Consider the following 16695-nt stretch of genomic DNA (forward strand, 5'->3'; position numbering starts at 1 on the left):
TTTTAGCCTGGATAATGGGTAAATGACATTAACTCTTTGTTCCACCCTAATCTTTCAAGCTTGTTCAAATTTTGCTTCTCAAACCTGGGCCATTCCTTCTTATTTAATCTGCCTATTATTTCCTTCAAGCTTTTTATCCCTTCTGAAATAGGTGGTAGCATACCAAATTAAAATACAGAACAGCCTGTTTGTTTCCCCCAGGGTCCGCTAGGGCGCGTCGGAGAAAGGGTTAACCGGGCGGGTGGGAGGGAAGGTCGGGCTCACACCTTTTGCAGAGACCTCGGGCGGCGGCGGGGCCCGGGAGGGGCGGAGGCTGGGGCCAGACGCCTCGCCGCCTCCGCCTCGGCGAATAGCAGCGCGCTGCCCGCCCGGATTGGAGCAGCAGCATCACGCTGACCTCTGCCTGGGATGTAAACCGGCCCAGCCGCTGCGGGCAAAGGAAGGCTCTTGGCTCCTCCGGGAAACCCAGCCCCATCACCGGGCTCCGAGCGGCTCGCAGGCGAGCGGCAGCGGCCTCAGCCCCGGCAGCGCCCAGCGGCGGCTGCGGAAAGCGGAGGGAGTCCGACGCGGGCGCGGGCGGGGAGCGTGCGTCCGTTCGCACAGGCAGCGGGAGGAGGGGCGGCGCGAACCATGGCCGGGGACAGCGAGCAGACCCTGCAGAACCACCAGCAGCCCAACAGCGGCGAGCCCTTCCTTATAGGCGTCAGCGGGGGAACGGCTAGCGGCAAGGTACGGTGGGGCCCGGGGCCGCGCTCCCTTCCAGGCTCGTGTCCCCGGGCGGCGCATGTGCCGGCGGCCGCGGGCCGTGTCAGTTGCTGCAGCCACCGCGTGGCCCGCGCGCCTCCGCTCCCGGCCGCGCTCCAGCGCCGAGTGCGCCCCGCGTGGCCTGGGGGCGCTGCGGCGGGGACGGGCGAAGACTCGGGCCTTGGAGGTTCCGGGGGTACGCGGCCACGATTGCAGGGCGGGAGTACTCCCCTCGCTTTTCTCCCCCCGCGTTAATAACTTGTGGCCGGGGTCCTATGGGGGAAGGGCAGGGAAGCGGATGCTTATTGTTTTGCAGTCCAGTGTCGGGGGAGAGGGCTTTCCGCAGGATCCCCCACGAACTCCCGATGGACGACCCCCAGCCCAGGTCTGGCACAGACGTGCTCGCCCCGCGGCGCAGCCTGGGGCCGAGGGCGGAGCGAGCCGGGAAGCGCGGCCGAGAGGGCGAGGGTGGCGGGAACGCGCGAGGCGGCATCCCGGGGAAGGGGAGCCCCGTGTGGGGCTGCACGCAAGGGCTGGGGATTACAGGGGTTTCCGGCTAAAAGTCAGAGCCAAATGGGTGCCGTGACATCAATGAAACGATAATAGTAGGGGCTTCTGTTTTTTAAGGTTATAAGAGGAAACGTGGTCGGCTTCAATGAGAAAGTTGTACTGGCTCCATGCTCTTCGGTGTCTGGGACGTACGCGTCCTGGATCCACGGAAGGGGGTCATCGTATGGGTGTCTGACCCTCTTAGGAGCCTGTTTCCTTTGTTTTATCAGCAAGGCAAGGAGAGACAAGGGAAATGACTTCCTAGCTTTACCCGGGTTTTTTTCTGCAGGTAGAGAAGGGTGGAGTCCTCCCAGATGGTTCTTTCTTTGCTCCCCTAACAGCCTTTAAGATGTGGCTATTTGTTTTTCCCACCGTTTATCACTTTCCAACTTCATTTGGAGCACGGGTTCCTCAAGGGATCCTGAGAGCTGGGTGCTGGGTGCTGGTTTGGAGAAGCAGGATGATGCTTCCCCCGACTGGGGAGAGCAGAGCAGGAAGGCTGGTTGGCGCCATGAGGAAAGAGCCACGAGGTTTTTAGCTCCCGAACCGACTCGTCAGTAGCCCCTCCTCCATTTTGGTTTTACATTTTTCCCTCCTGGTCTGGACTACTTTAGCGCAAGGAGCTCAGCCAGACACGGCGGCTGGCACTGCTGGACTTATTTATTGGTGAAGTTGATCTCGTCCCTAGCTCCCAGGATTAGGAATCGGCCTGCTTTAGGTCCTGAAGTTTCTGTTCTGTGTGCTCCCTGTTTGAAGTCTTTTAAAAAAAATTTGTAATTTTTGAATGTGTTCTTTACTATGACCTATACTAGTAATTCAAAGCAAAACCAGAATGCTAGCCCTTTCAGGAAGCTTTACCTGTTCTTTTAGAATTATTCTTGCTCTTCTGGCATATTCCTGTTGGATTGGGAGCATTTTTTGTTGTTGTTGTTCATGGCTGTTTTCCCAGCCCTCCTAGCACAATGCCTGCCTGGCATGTAGTGGGGTCCAAATTTTAAGCTGAAGTCCAGTCCTCCTAAAGTGGGGAGGAGGCTTAAACTTACATATGAGCTTTTAGAAACGAAATGATCTTGGTAATCATCTAAATAATTTAGTTACCACGAGGGTGAAAACTGCGACCCTAAAAGGTGGATAACTCTGTTCTTGTTCTTGTTCTTGTGTGTTTCTCAGTCGTCACCTGTTCTAACTTGATAATCAAGCTTTTGGTGTTACTTGGGTAAAGTGTGGGGTGGGAATGGTGGTGAGCCAATATGGGAGGGGCTCATTCTCTGCTATTTTTCATCCAGGAGGAAGAGTGTAGAAACTCCCAAGAAAGGAAGGGTCCGTTTTTCTGCAGTTTTCAAAGCATGTTGTACATTTTTATTTATTAATTTAATTTTTGAGACAAGGTCTCGCATTTCCACCTAGCCCAGAGTAAGTGGCGCTGTCACGGCTCACTGCAGCCTCAGCCTCAACCTGGAGTAACTGGGACTACAGGCTGGCGCTATCACAACTGGCTAATTTTTTTGTTTGTTTGTTTTGTTTTGTTTTGTTTTTGAGACAGGGTCTCACTCTGTTGCCCAGGCTGGAGTGCCGTGGTGAGATCTTCGCTTACTGTACCCTCCACCTCTCGGGCTCAAGTGATCCTCCCACTTCAGCCTCCAGAGTAGCTGAGACTACAGGCTTGCACCATCATGCCCGACTAACTTTTTTTTTTTTTTTTTCGTAGAGAAGGGGTTTTGCCATGTTGCCAGGCTGATCTCAAATGCCTAGACTTAAGTGATCCACCCGCCTCTGCCTCCCAAAGTGCTGGGATTACAGGTGTGAGCTACTACCTGGGCTGGCTTTTTAATCTTTATTTTTTTATTATTATTTTTTTGAGATGGAGTCTTGCTCTGTTACCCAGGCTGGAGTGCAGTGGCATGATCTCGGCTCACTGCAAGCTCCGCCTCCCAGGTTCATGCCATTCTTCTGCCTCAGCCTCCCAAGTAGGTGGGACTACAGGCACCCGCCACCACGCCTGGCCAATTTTTTTGTATTTTCAGTAAACACGGGGTTTCACCTTGTTAGCCAGGATGGTCTCAATCTCCTGTCCTCGTGATCCACCTGCCTCGGCCTCCCAAAGTGCTGGGATTACAGGCGTGTGCCACCGTGCCCGGCCATCTTTATTTTTTGTAGAGACTAGGTCACCGTGTTGCCCAAGCTTGTTTGTACATTTTTGACATACGAATGATTGATAGTTTGTCATCCTTTAAGATTATTGATATTTTTGTTATTAAAAAAGTCCAAGACTGGGCCTGGTGGCTCATGCCTATAATCCTAGCATTTTGGGAGGCAGAGACAGGAGGATTGCTTGAGCCCGGGAGTTTGAGACCAGCCTGGGCAACATAGTGAGACCCCGTCTGTATAAAATGAAAATTGTGGTGGGTCAAGAAAATTATTTTGACCTATGTTAAAAACCAGATTCTCAGCGTGGGCAACATGGTGAGACTTGTTCTCTACAAAAAATAAAATAATTATCCAGGTGCGGTGCTGCAGGTCTTAGAGGCTAAGGTGAGAGGAATGCTTGAGCATGGGAGGTCGAGGCTGCAGTGAGCTGTGATTGTGCCACTGCACTCCAGCCTGGGTGACAGAGCAAGACCTGTCTCGAACAAAAACTGAAAAAGATTATGGCTGAGTACGGTGGCTCACACCTCTAGTCCCAGCACTTTGGGAGGCCAAGGCAGGAGGATGGCTTCAAAACCAGCCTGGGCAACAGAGAGAGACCCCATCTCTACGAAAAAATAAAAATTAGCCATGTATGGTGGTTTGTGCCACCAGCTAATCAGGAGGCTGAGGCAGGAGGATGGCTTGAGCCTAGGACTTGGAGGCTGCAGTGAGCTTTGATGGTGCCGCTGTACTCCAGACTGGGCAACGTAGCGAGACCCCATCTCAAAACCAAACCAAACCAAACCAGATTCTCATATTTCCCTCTAAAGGACAGGTGTAGTGATAACACTAAAAGGGGGAAAAAAACCCAGGCTAAACTTCTTTGCCTGCATACATATCTGTGACTTTTAGGTGCCGTTCTGTTTCCTTTTCATCTTTGCCTGTTCCTTGTTCTGTGACCTCTTCATTGGACAACTAAAATAGCCTCTGAAACGAGAAAAATCTGCTCCATTACACTGCCATCAGAGTGGTCTTCCTTAGGAATAGCTCTGGTTGTGCCATTTTCCTTTTTTGAAACCTTGGGTAGCTCCCCACTGCTCAGTACAGGTCAAACACTTCAGTACAGTACAAATCCCCTTGGCCCCTGAATATGGTCCCAGGCTATTATTTTTATTTTTTATTTTATTTTTTATTGAGATGGAATCTCGCTCTGTCACTCAGGCTGGAGTGCAGTGGTGCCATCTTGGCTTACTGCAACCTCCACCTCCCGGGTTCAAGCAATTTTCCTGCCTCAGCCTCCCGAGTAGCTGGAATTATAGGCATGTGCCACCAGGCCTGGCTAGTTTTTTTGTATTTTTAATAGAGGTGGGGGTTTCACCATGTTGGCCAGGCTGGTCTCGAACTCCTGACCTCAGGTGATCTGCCTGCCTTGGCCTCCCGAAGCATTGGGATTACATGCATGAGCCACCGTGCCCAGCCTTATTTTTCTACACAGCCAAATGCACACAGACCATCTTACTGAACTGCCTTCACTTACAGTTTTGCTCAGTGGTCTTCTTTTTGTAATGGCTTTTAGTCTTTTTTATTTATTTATTTTTTTGAGACGGAGTCTCGCTCTGTCACCCAGGCTGGAGTGCAGTGGTGCAATCTCGGCTCACCGCAAGCTCCGCCTCCCGGGTTCACGCCATTCTCCTGCCTCAGCCTCTCCGAGTAACTGGGACTACAGGCGCCCGCCACCACGCCCGGCTAATTTTTTGTATTTTTAGTAGAGACGGGGTTTCACCGTGGTCTCGATCTCCTGACCTCGTGATCCGCCTGCCTTGGCCTCCCAAAGTGCTGGGATTACAAGCGTGAGCCACCGCGCCCGGCCAACCTTTAGTCTTTTTAAGGCTCAGCTCTGTTAATACTTTCTTGAGGGAGCTTTGTTACCCATTTCCTTAATGAGAATTATTTTTTCTCTCTTCTGCTTCCATAGACTTACCATATCTTTCTTGTCTTATGCTTATTTGTTGACTGCGTCTTCCAGTAGAGTATGTGTTCTGTGAGAGAATACTTTGTCTTATTTAACCTGTTTAAGTGCTTGGGATTGAGGGGGAAATAAGGATTTAAGGAACCATGAGAGAAGGTCTCTGTCCTTAGCAGTTTACTGTTTATAAATTTCTTCCACTGTTTTTTGTATTTCTTTTTTTTTTTTTGAGACGGAGTCTCGCTCTGTCGCCCAGGCTGGAGTGCAGTGGTGCAATCTCGGCTCACTGCAAGCTCCGCCTCCCGGGTTCAGGCCATTCTCCTGCCTCAGCCTCCCGAGTAGCTGGGACTACAGGCACCTGCCACCATGCCCGGCTAATTTTTTGTATTTTTAGTAGAGATGGGGTTTCACCGTGTTAGCCAGGATGGTCTCGATCTCCTGACCTCGTGATCCGCCCGCCTCTGCCTCCCAAAGTGCTGGGATTACAGGCGTGAGCCACCGCGCCCGGCCTTCTTCCACTGTTTTTATCACCAAGTCACTTTATCATTAAACCATTTGATTATCTATTCCCTTTGAAGTCAGGCACGTGTCTTCCCTACTGGTAGATGACAATGGAAGATGAGGTTAGGGGAACTTTTGACTTAGTGGTAGGACTGGGATTAGGATCTAGGGTTTCATTTTTTATTTTTTATTTATTTTTGTGACAGAGCCTTGCTCTGTCACCCAGGCTGGAGTGCAGGGATCTCGGCTCACTACAACCCCCGCGATTCTCCTGCCTCAGCCTCCCGAGTAGCTGGGATTACAGGCGCCCACCACAATGTCTGGCTAATTTTTATATTTTTAGTGGAGACGGGGTTTCACCGTGTTGGCCAGGCTGGTCACATCTTCTGACCTCATGATCCGCCTCAGCCTCCCAAAGTGCTGAGATTACAGGCATGAGCCTCTGTGCCCGGCTGGTTTTTTTTCTTAAAATCTGTACCTGTTTTGAACTTTCTCCACAAGCAGTGGCCTCTTCGTGTGAGTATTTTTAGGGAGGTTGGCCTGTGTGTGACCAATATAGGATAAGACAGGAGATGCCGTCCTCTCTGAGGTGTGGACTGCTACCTCAGTGTGGCTTGGCCGTGAGTCAGCATCTGCTTTTGGAATGCTTCAGAATGTGCTGACCCATGTCGGTGCCCACTGCCCTGTTCTGGAACCTCAGTCGCCATCCCCATCCAGCCAGATCACGTATTCCACACCTTCCTATCAGGTGTTCCCAGGACTGTGGCGCTGGTTTGGTCCTTTTGCTGTTTTTCTCAGAGATGGCATTGTGTGTTTTCCGTCACCTCAAACTGTTGCCATGGCTGGGAAGGCCTGGTGTGATCTGGCCCTTCAGACCTCCTTCCCTTTCCCCCTTACTCTAGCTAGTCCAGCCACGCCCACTCTTGGCATGGCAGGCTTTCCCCCAGCCAAGGATGTCTGCATTTGCTGTCTGCTCTGCCTGAAACACTCCTGCTTGTTCACTGAGCCATGCCTAGCACGATGTCTGGTAGAATGAAGAAGAAACCCTGGGTCTGGCTGCCTCCAGTAGTTCCTATCCTGCTGCCTTTCCTCAAGCTGTATTTCTTCTTTGTTCCTTGAGTGTCTTTGAAGTATGATTTCTGATGCTCACTCTGTCTGTGGTCACCTACCAGTTCACTACATAGCATTTGCTTTCATGTCATTTCTTTGCCAAATCTCGCTTTTATGAGGTTCTGTGATGGAGACAGATTGTCTTTGGGAATTTCACTGCTGAAGACCTGACCTTTTTTGCTAGTGGGCTCTGTGATGGTGCTGTTGGAACTACTTACGGTCTCTAAATCTTAGATTTGTATTTCAGTATTTTAAAATCAATAAAAAAGGGTTGAGAGTATACTTTTATAAGTGAGTGTGTATGCATATGTCTGTATGCTTTCGTGTCCATTAAACCATTTCAGTCATTAAGCTGATTTGTCATGAAAGCATTTGATCTTTTCATCATATATATAAAATATATAAGCATAACCCATATATAATTATGACATACAAAGTAGGAATAAAAAAATGAGAAAAAGGAAACATTTAGAAACATAATTTCTTTAATGGTTTAAAATCTTTTGATACTAAAATATTTTTTATTTGTGACTGAAGATTGAAAGACATTTTATTTTTAAAAATCTTGTTTAATACTTGGTGAGTCTTGGATGACCTTGGTGGTGTTAGTTTTGGTGATCATTCAAGACTGAAGGTTTTGTTCTAAGTTTAGTCTTCTGAATTTTTATTTAATGATTATCATATTTGAAAAAGTTACCCCTAAAAAGATCCAAGTAGAGGAAAGTCATCATTTTGTAGTACTTACTAAATCACGATATTCCCATCCTCCAGTGATGCTATGGCTTTTCGTTAAAACGAGCTAGAAAATTTTCATCCTGTAGTCCCAGCTACTTGGGAGGCTCAAGTGGGAGGATTGCCTGAGCCCTGGGAGGTTGAGGCTGGAGTGAGCCTTAGTCCCACCATTGCAATCCAACCTGGGGCAACAGAGCAAGACCCTATCTCAGAAAAAAACAAAAAAAGTACAATTAGTAGACAATTTAATATAATAACCTGAAAAGTATAAAGAACCATATACAGCCCTCCAGCATTAGGCTTTCAGGCCTCATAAGTGGTAATTTGATTGGATGAGGGGGCAATGGTTCTAAATGTATGCCTGAGAATTTTGAACAATGAGAGAAGGTGACGACTCTGAAAAATTCAGTTTGCTTTGCCAACTTGCTATTAGCAATACTCTTTCCATAACATGGGTTTTTTTCTTTCTTTTTTTGTTTTTTTTTAAAGCAGTTGTTTTTACTTGGTTTCTCCCTGTGAAACTACAGGAAAATCAGTATTTCTGTGAATGCCCACACTTAACCTTCAGTACCCTATGGGACAGGTGACCAGCAAGCAGTACTTTTTCTTCCTGTCCAATGTAGTGTTTGGTAAGAATTTTGCCTGGTACATACATGGCAGAAACATAAAAATTTTGTGTGGGTTGTAGAGTTGTGCTTCTTTATTTCTTTATTCAGCCTGTAAGTATGCTATTTGGTCTGACATTTTTACCTTTTTTTTTTGGCTGACTAGCAGGGAGCAAGGGCTGTTTTGTCATCTCAGCTAGCATGCTCTGCTTTCCCTCGCCTGTCCTCTAGAAGTCCAAAGTTCTATGTCTCTGGGATTGCTTTTCCCTGGGAGTGGAGATGAGCGCTGTCTTTGCCCTTTGCAGGCTTCTAGTCTCCTAGGCTGTCTAGAGAAAGCTTGTGATAGAATGGGCTGATAACAGTGCTGATTTTGGACTATGGTCTAAAGGACATTTTTGTATTCGTAACCACTAAGAGAATTTTGGAGAATTCTTCATCCCATTTTGCACATATAATATATACATTTTTATATGTTATAAAATATTATACATTTTATATGTTATAAAATATGTATTTTTATATGTTGTAAAAATATGTATTTTTAAAATTAGTTATTATTATTATTTTAGAGACTGTGTCTCACTATGTTGCCCAGGCTGGCATAAACTCCTGGCCTCAAGCAGTCGTCCTGTCTTGGCCTCCCAAGGTGCTGGGACTACAGGCAAGAGCCACTGTACTGGGCCCCATCACATATTTTTGACATCAGTTTTTTTTCATTATAAGTAAAGAGTTGAAAAGGAAGTAATTTCTGATATATTGTAAATATACACTTAAAAACAACAATTGTTTCATTATTCTTTTAAATGTATCTGATGGGCTCTAAATCTCTAATAATTTGACCTATTGTCATACATTTTAAAACATGTAGATGAACAAGCTCTTATTTGAGTCAGAAATGTTCATTTTTCTTTTTTCCTCAATCATATTTCAGTTCCACTTCCCCTGCAAAATATTAATTTAATTTCATTTATTTTTATGCTTGAAAATATTTTATTGGTCATTCTATCACATGTGACAGAAGTATACATTAAAATTTTATTTCCTGTTCTCATGAATCTAAGTATTTATTTCTTTTGGATTGCATTACTACTGTACTTATTAGTATAAAATTCATCAAAACAAATGGATACTGCCGGGTGCGGTGGCTCACACCTGTAATCCCAGCACTTTGAGAGGCCCAGGCAGGCCTCAAGGTCAGGAGTTCAAGACCAGCCTGGCCAACATGAGGAAACCCCATTTCTACTAAAAATACAAAAATTAGCTGGGCGTGGTGGCTGGTGCCTGTAATCCCAGCTACTCCAGAGGCTGAGGCAGGAGAATCGCTTGAACCCAGGAGGCAGAGGTTGCAGTGAGCCGAGATTGCACCACTGCACTCCATCCTAGGTGACAGGAGCAAGACTCCGTCTCAAAAAAAAAAAAAAAACAAAAAAAACCCAAATGGATATATTATACATTTTTTTGAAGAAAGCATCTTGATGAGATAGAGCCTTCCACCCCCAATTATTTGATGATTCTGTGGATAATTACTATTTAATACTAGATTAAGATTTTTCATTTATATAGATCTAAGCTTTAAGGAACCGTGTTGACATAAATAAGTAGATGGAAATGGACAGAATATTGTTATATCAAGGTCACTCAGACTCAGTTTTTACCTTAGAAATTATATGTGAAAATACAGTGAATTTTTTGAATCAACTAGCTTGCCATTCATCTCCTCTAATTTTTTATTTTATTTTGTTTTATTATTACTATACTTTAAGTTTTAGGGTACATGTGCACAATGTGCAGGTTTGTTACATATGTATACATGTGCCATGTTGGTGTGCTGCACCCATTAACTCGTCATTTAGCATTAGGTATATCTCCAAATGCTATCCCTCCCCCGTCCCCCCACCCCACGACAGTCCCTGGAGTGTGATGTTCCCCTTCCTGTGTCCATGAGTTCTCACTGTTCAATTCCCACCTATGAGTGAGAACATGCGGTGTTTGGTTTTTTGTCCTTGTGATAGTTTGCTGAGAATGATGGTTTCCAGTTTCATCCATGTCTCTACAAAGGACATGAACTCATCATTTTTTATGGCTGCATAGTATTCCATGGTGTATATGTGCCACATTTTCTTAATCCAGTCTATCGTTGTTGGACATTTGGGTTGGTTCCAAGTCTTTGCTATTGTGAATAGTGCCACAATAAACATACATGTGCATGTGTCTTTATAGCAGCATGATTTATAATCCTTTGGGTATATACCCAGTAATGGGATGGCTGGGTCAAATGGTATTTCTAGTTCTAGATCCCTGAGGAATCGCCACACTGACTTCCACAATGGTTGAACTAGTTTACAGTCCCACCAACAGTGTAAAAGTGTTCCTTTTTCTCCACATCCTCTCCAGCACCTGTTGTTTCCTGAATTTTTAATGATTGCCATTCTAACTGGTGTCAGATGGTATCTCATTGTGGTTTTGATTTGCATTTCTCTGATGGCCAGTGATGATGAGCATTTTTTCATGTGTTTTTTGGCTGCATAAATGTCTTCTTTTGAGAAGTGTCTATTCATATCCTTCACCCACTTTTTGATGGGGTTGTTTGTTTTTTTCTTCTAAATTTGTTTGAGTTCATTGTAGATTCTGGATATTAGCCCTTTGTCAGATGAGTAGGTTGCGAAAATTTTCTCCCATTCTGTAGGTTACTTGTTCACTCTGATGGTAGTTTCTTTTGCTGTGCAGAAGCTCTTTAGTTTAATTAGATCTCATTTGTCAATTTTGGCTTTTGTTGCCATTGCTTTAGGTGTTTTAGATATGAAGTCCTTGCCCACACCTATGTCCCGAATGGTATTGCCTAGGTTTTCTTCTAGGGTTTTTATGGTTTTAGGTCTAACATTTAAGTCTTTAATCCATCTTGAATTAATTTTTGTATAAGGTGTAAGGAAGGGATCCAGTTTCAGCTTTCTACATATGGCTAGCCAGTTTTCCCAGCACCATTTATTAAATAGGGAATCCTTTCCCCATTGCTTGTTTTTGTCAGGTTTGTCAAAGATCAGATAGTTGTAGATATGTGGCATTATTTCTGAGGGCTCTGTTCTTGTTCCATTGATCTGTATCTCTGTTTTGGTACCAGTACCATGCTGTTTTGGTTACTGTAGCCTTGTAATATAGTTTGAAGTCAGGTAGCGTGATGTCTCTGGCTTTGTTCTTTTGGCTTAGGATTGGCTTGGCAATTTGGGCTCTTTTTTGGTTCCATATGAACTTTAAAGTAGTTTTTTCCAATTCTGTGAAGAAAGTCATTGGTAGCTTGATGGGGATGGCATTGAATCTATAAATTACCTTGGGCAGTATGGCCATTTTCACGATATTGATTCTTCCTACCCATGAGCATGGAATGTTTGTTTGTATCCTCTTATTTCATTGAGCAGTGGTTTGTAGTTCTCCTTGAAGAGGTCCTTCACATCCCTTGTAAGTTGGATTCCTAGGTATTTTATTCTCTTTGAAGCAATTGTGAATGGGAGTTCACTCATGATTTGTCTCTCTGTTTGTCTGTTATTGGTGTATAAGAATCATCTCTAATTTTGTAGAAAGCAGGAAAACTGGAAACCTCCAGACTTGTAAAAGGAATTATTATTCAGTCATTAAGTCATTCATCTTCCAGTATCAGCTCAAGTATTTTAGATCACGTTTTTGCATGGATTCAGAATGGAGGGGTGATGGGCCTTTATTTTGTAAAGTGGGAGAAGCCTGATTGTGAAAGGGTATGCTTGCTTTCATGTGACTCAGGAAGTTTTCACGTACCCTAGTTTGAAGACAACTGATTTAGGTAGCTTGGTGTCTTAGTCTGTTTTGTACTGCTATAGCAGAATACCTGATAATGAGCAGAAATTTATTTCTCACAGTTCTGGAGGCTAAGAAGTCCAAGATTGAGTGTCTGACACCTGGCCTTTTTGCTGTGTCGTGGTCATCCCATCCTGGAAGGCAGAAGGGCAGGAGGAGAGGAGGGGGAGGGAAGTGCGTGTCCTCATGCACAAAAGGTTCAAACAAGAGGTTCCTTTTATAAGGAACCCACCCCTGTCATAACGAGTCTGCTCCCATGATAATGGCATTAATCCAGTTCATGAGGGTGGTGCCTCCAAGATCCAAACACCTCCCATCAGGCCCCACTTCCCAACAGTGCCACACTGAGCATCAAGTTTTCAACACGTGAACTTTGGAGGACACTTTCAAACCACAGCCCTTGTGTTCCAGCCCACTGTTGCCACTTACTTATTAAGTATCTGTATATTCATCTACAGAAGAGGGTCCTTACAAGCCCTTACATTTTCCCAGTTCTGTAACTAGCCTTGAGTATCCTGTAATTGTTACCACTGGTCACACAAAGTACTTCTTGAATCTGAACCTGTGTAAGTGGTAGTCATTTGTAAGCTTTCTTTGGTGGTGTTCTGAAAGACCGACATCCCCTGCCGTTTGCTAACATTCATCTCAACTGGATACCAGTTAGATTTCCTGAAGGTCCTGGGGCCCTTCAGTATGCTTACTGTCACTTTCAAGCCTTTGCAGATGTTGCTCTTTTGCTCTTTTTGGGGCCTCCTCTTCTATGTTGCTAAAGCATCCTAAACAGACCTCAGTTACAGAATTTTTTTCCCTTGCCCTGTGTGGTCCTTGCTTGTTTAGTCTATCTTCTCTAGACTGAGCTCTCAGGATCAGGGACTTTGTTTTACCTCACTATTGCCTGAAGCTAACATATGTCCAAAAACAGGAAGGATGAAGAGATTCTCAAACGTTTGTAGAATAACCAAATATTAAGTATTTTTTTTTCGCCGGGCGCGGTGGCTCACGCTTGTAATCCCAGCACTTTGGGAGGCCGAGGCGGGCGGATCATGAGGTCAGGAGATCGAGACCACGGTGAAACCCCGTCTCTACTAAAAATACAAAAAATTAGCCGGGCGTGGTGGCGGGCGCCTGTAGTCCCAGCTACTCGGAGAGGCTGAGGCAGGAGAATGGCTGAACCCGGGAGGCGGAGTTTGCAATGAGCCGAGATTGCGCCACTGCACTCCAGCCTGGGCGACAGAGCGAGACTCCGTCTCAAAAAAAAAAAAAAAAAAAAAAAAGTATTTTTTTTTCAAACTCCGTGTATCATAGGAATCTCAACATTTCCAATACTGAACTCCTTGTCTCACCCCTTAAACATGCTCAGTCTTTAACCTTCACCATCTCAGTTGATGACGGCTTCATCTTTCTAGTTGCTCAGGCCTAAAACCTCGGGGTTATCCTTGACTACTCTTTATTTCTTCTGTAGCCTCTCAGGCTGTCTAGAAAGAGCTTATGAAGAATGGGCTGGTAAGAGTGTTGACTTTGGACTGTAGTCTTCAAACATGTTTGCGTTCATAATCGCTAAGTCACTTGGATCCATTGCCTTAGGAAATCCTGTTGGCCCTGCCTTCACAACATATCTGCAGCCTGAGCACTTTTCCACTCCTTTGCTCCTACCCTGGTCCAGGTCGTCATCATCTGTCGGTTGCATCATTGCAGTTGTCTCCTGACCCATCTCTCTCTTCTTTCTTTGTATACACATTCTATTCTCATAACAGCCAGAGTGATCCCGTGAAAATGAAAGTTGGATAATTCCCTGCTCTGATACAACTTTGCAGTGGCTTCCCATTTTACTCCTAGTAAATTAAGTCTACAACAAGATCGGGAGGGCCCTAGAAATGGGTCCTTTGCAGTGGCTGTTCATTCTGCCAGGGCATCTCTTGATATCAGTATCGTTAGCCACCTTCCCTCCTTCAAGTATTGCTCATGTGTCTCCTTTTCATGATCACTCTATTTAAAATTGTAAACATTAGACACTCAAATATCTGTTGAATGGTTGAAGAATGAGTTACTTTGCTCGGTTACTGCTTCTAATACTAGTTTTAACATTAAACCTGTTGCTGGGGGATGTGGATAGCTGTCCCTTTGCTGTTCACATTTGTATTTCCTCTTGGGGTACCATCACCTGGATAAGATTGCTGGCACGTTGTCAGTCACTGAGCTTGGTCTCTTAAGTGTGCATGCTAGGTGGCTTAGGTGCCTGTTTAGTGGTGCATTAAAAAAAAAAATCAGGCTGGGTGCGGTGGCTCATGCATGTAATCGCAGCACTTTGGGAGGCCGGGATGGGCAGATCATCTCAGGTCAGGAGGTCGAGACCAGCCTGACCAATATGGTGAAATCCCATCTCTACTAAAAATACAAAAATTAGCTGGGCATGGTGGCGGGTGCCTGTAATCTCAGCTACTCGGGAGGCTGAGGCAGGAGAATCACTTGAACCAGGGAGGCGGAGATTGCAGTGAGCTGAGATCGCGCCACTGCACTCCAGCCTGGGTGACAGAGCGAGACTTTGTCTCAAAAAAAAAAAAAAAAAAAAAGAAAGAAAACAAAATCAGAGAGTGACTTTAACTTAAACTTTTAACTTTAAATTCGTATTGTCAAGCTCTTAAAGAACTATCACCTATTTTGTTTAACTCAATGCTTTTTTTTTTTAATTGAGGTAAGATGCTTTTTTTAATTAGTCGGTGGCTATGTTTTTCTCTACCTCCTTTTGTAGAGAAAGTAAACATTTGAGAGCAGAAGGAATAGAATATTGAGTGATACGTAGTGTTTGAACAAGAGAGGTAGTGAATACTCTTCAGGAAGGAAATGCAAGCTGAGCGAGCCCTCCTTGTCTGACTATAGAGGGAGGACACAAGCTGAAGTGGGCATCAGATTGGCTATTTGGTTTCTGGAGGAAGGGGTCAGGAGACATCCATTGTTAAGGTGGAAAAGCTTGTGTTTTGGACCTGTCTTCTGGGAAGAACTCAGTCCTAGCCTGCCAAGAGGCTCTGCTTGCTGGGTCTTGGTGGAGTTTAAGGTGTTTTTTTTTGGTGTGATAGAATTGAAGCTTTATAATGTCTCCACTTCAAGTTAAGATTGAGAATCCCTGGTTTGCTCAGAAAATGCTTCCTTGTTGAGGTAAGCCCAAGAAGCTTGATGGAGTGGAGAACGTGCGTGGGTTTTGGAGTCAGCCAGGCTTGTGTTAACATCCCTGTTTGGCCACTTTTAATCTGTTTCTTCTGAACCTGTTTCTACATCTGTGAAAAGGAGATGATGTCTGGTTTGGAGAGGTGTTAGGGTTAAACGATAAAATGTGTGCAGAGGTATATACATAGCAATGCTTCTGCAGTGGGCCGGTCACTTGCCAGTACCGTGATTCATGTTCTGTGCAGATGTGCTGTCAGAACAGGCTGGTTGACCAGCCTTCCCCCACCCCAGCCCCCACCCCAGACAGAGTCCTGCTGTGTTGCCCAGGCTGGAGTGTGGCGCGATCTCGGCCCACTGCAGCCTGTGCCGGATTCAAGCAATTCTCCTGCCTCAGCCTCCCAAGTAGCTGGGACTACAGGCATGTGCCACCATGCCCAGCTACTTGTTGTATTTTTAGTAGAGACGGGGTTTCACCATGTTGGCCAGGCTGGTCTCGAATTCCCCACCTCAAGTTATCCCCCGGCATTGGCCTCCCAAAGTTCCGGAAGTGCAGGCGTGAGCCACCGTGCCCAGCCTGGTCAGCCTTTAAAAACGTTTTCAAATAGTCATTCATTGATTTTAATTGACAAATGAAAATATATTTATGGTGTGCACATTAATGTTTTAATGTATGTATACATTGTGGAATGGTTAAATCAGGCTAATTAGCGTATCTGTTCCCTCACTTAGTCATTTTTTTGTGGTGAGAACAATTGAAGTCTACTCTCTTGGCAATTTTCAAGTATACAATACGTTGCCATTGACCATAGTCAGCATGTGGTGCAATTGATCCCTTGAACTTGTCCCTCCAGTGTTATCTTTGGTTGGTCTTGCTGTCCAGTTCTAGCCAGCACTGCTCCCTGGCATCTGTGCCTGACAGGGTCCAGGAATGGAGGCATTGATAGTGATAAGGAGCCTTTATAGTTTGAGTCCCACTGACTAATGTGAGTTATTACTTCTTTGCTGATAGGACCCATAACTAGTCAGATATTGGGCACCCTCTTCCTAGGTCAACCTTTCGAGTTTCTTATTCTTGTGTTACCAGCTTTCTGTAGGCCTTAGCTATCCTTTCCTGTAGTTAAGTTGTGCCTTTTTCCTGAAGGAGTTAAAGTCTCTTGTTTTGTAGTAGGTAGTTAGGGGGAGAAAAAACAGTTTATTAGCATCTTTTTAAAAAAACCTTTTAATTACTAATAGAACACCTAGCAAAATGTATAAATTCTAAATGCACGGTTCAATGAATTATCGTATGGTGAACATAGATTATTCCCAGCACCACAGAAAGCCCTCCCCACACATTGCTACCTCTCCTATCAGCTGTTTCTTGATAACCTGTTA

General features: G+C 45.2%; 1 protein-coding gene across 3 annotated transcripts in view; it reads left to right on the forward strand.

Annotated features, from left to right (window-relative positions):
• The first annotated feature begins 256 nt into the window (after positions 1-256).
• The window catches only part of UCK2 (uridine-cytidine kinase 2), an 87879-nt gene continuing 71440 nt past the window's right edge, over positions 257-16695 (forward strand). The window contains exon 1 of one of the 3 annotated variants that reach the window (XM_063625039.1): positions 257-729. In XM_063625039.1, coding sequence (XP_063481109.1) covers positions 631-729 — 99 coding nt within the window. In that variant the 5' untranslated portion in view covers positions 257-630. Of the gene's footprint in view, positions 730-756; positions 1130-16695 lie in introns of those variants that run through there. The other 2 variants (XM_063625037.1, XM_063625038.1) reach the window with 2 other exon arrangements.

This window comes from Symphalangus syndactylus, chromosome 12, assembly GCF_028878055.3.
Source record: "Symphalangus syndactylus isolate Jambi chromosome 12, NHGRI_mSymSyn1-v2.1_pri, whole genome shotgun sequence".
Lineage (NCBI taxonomy): Eukaryota > Metazoa > Chordata > Mammalia > Primates > Hylobatidae > Symphalangus > Symphalangus syndactylus.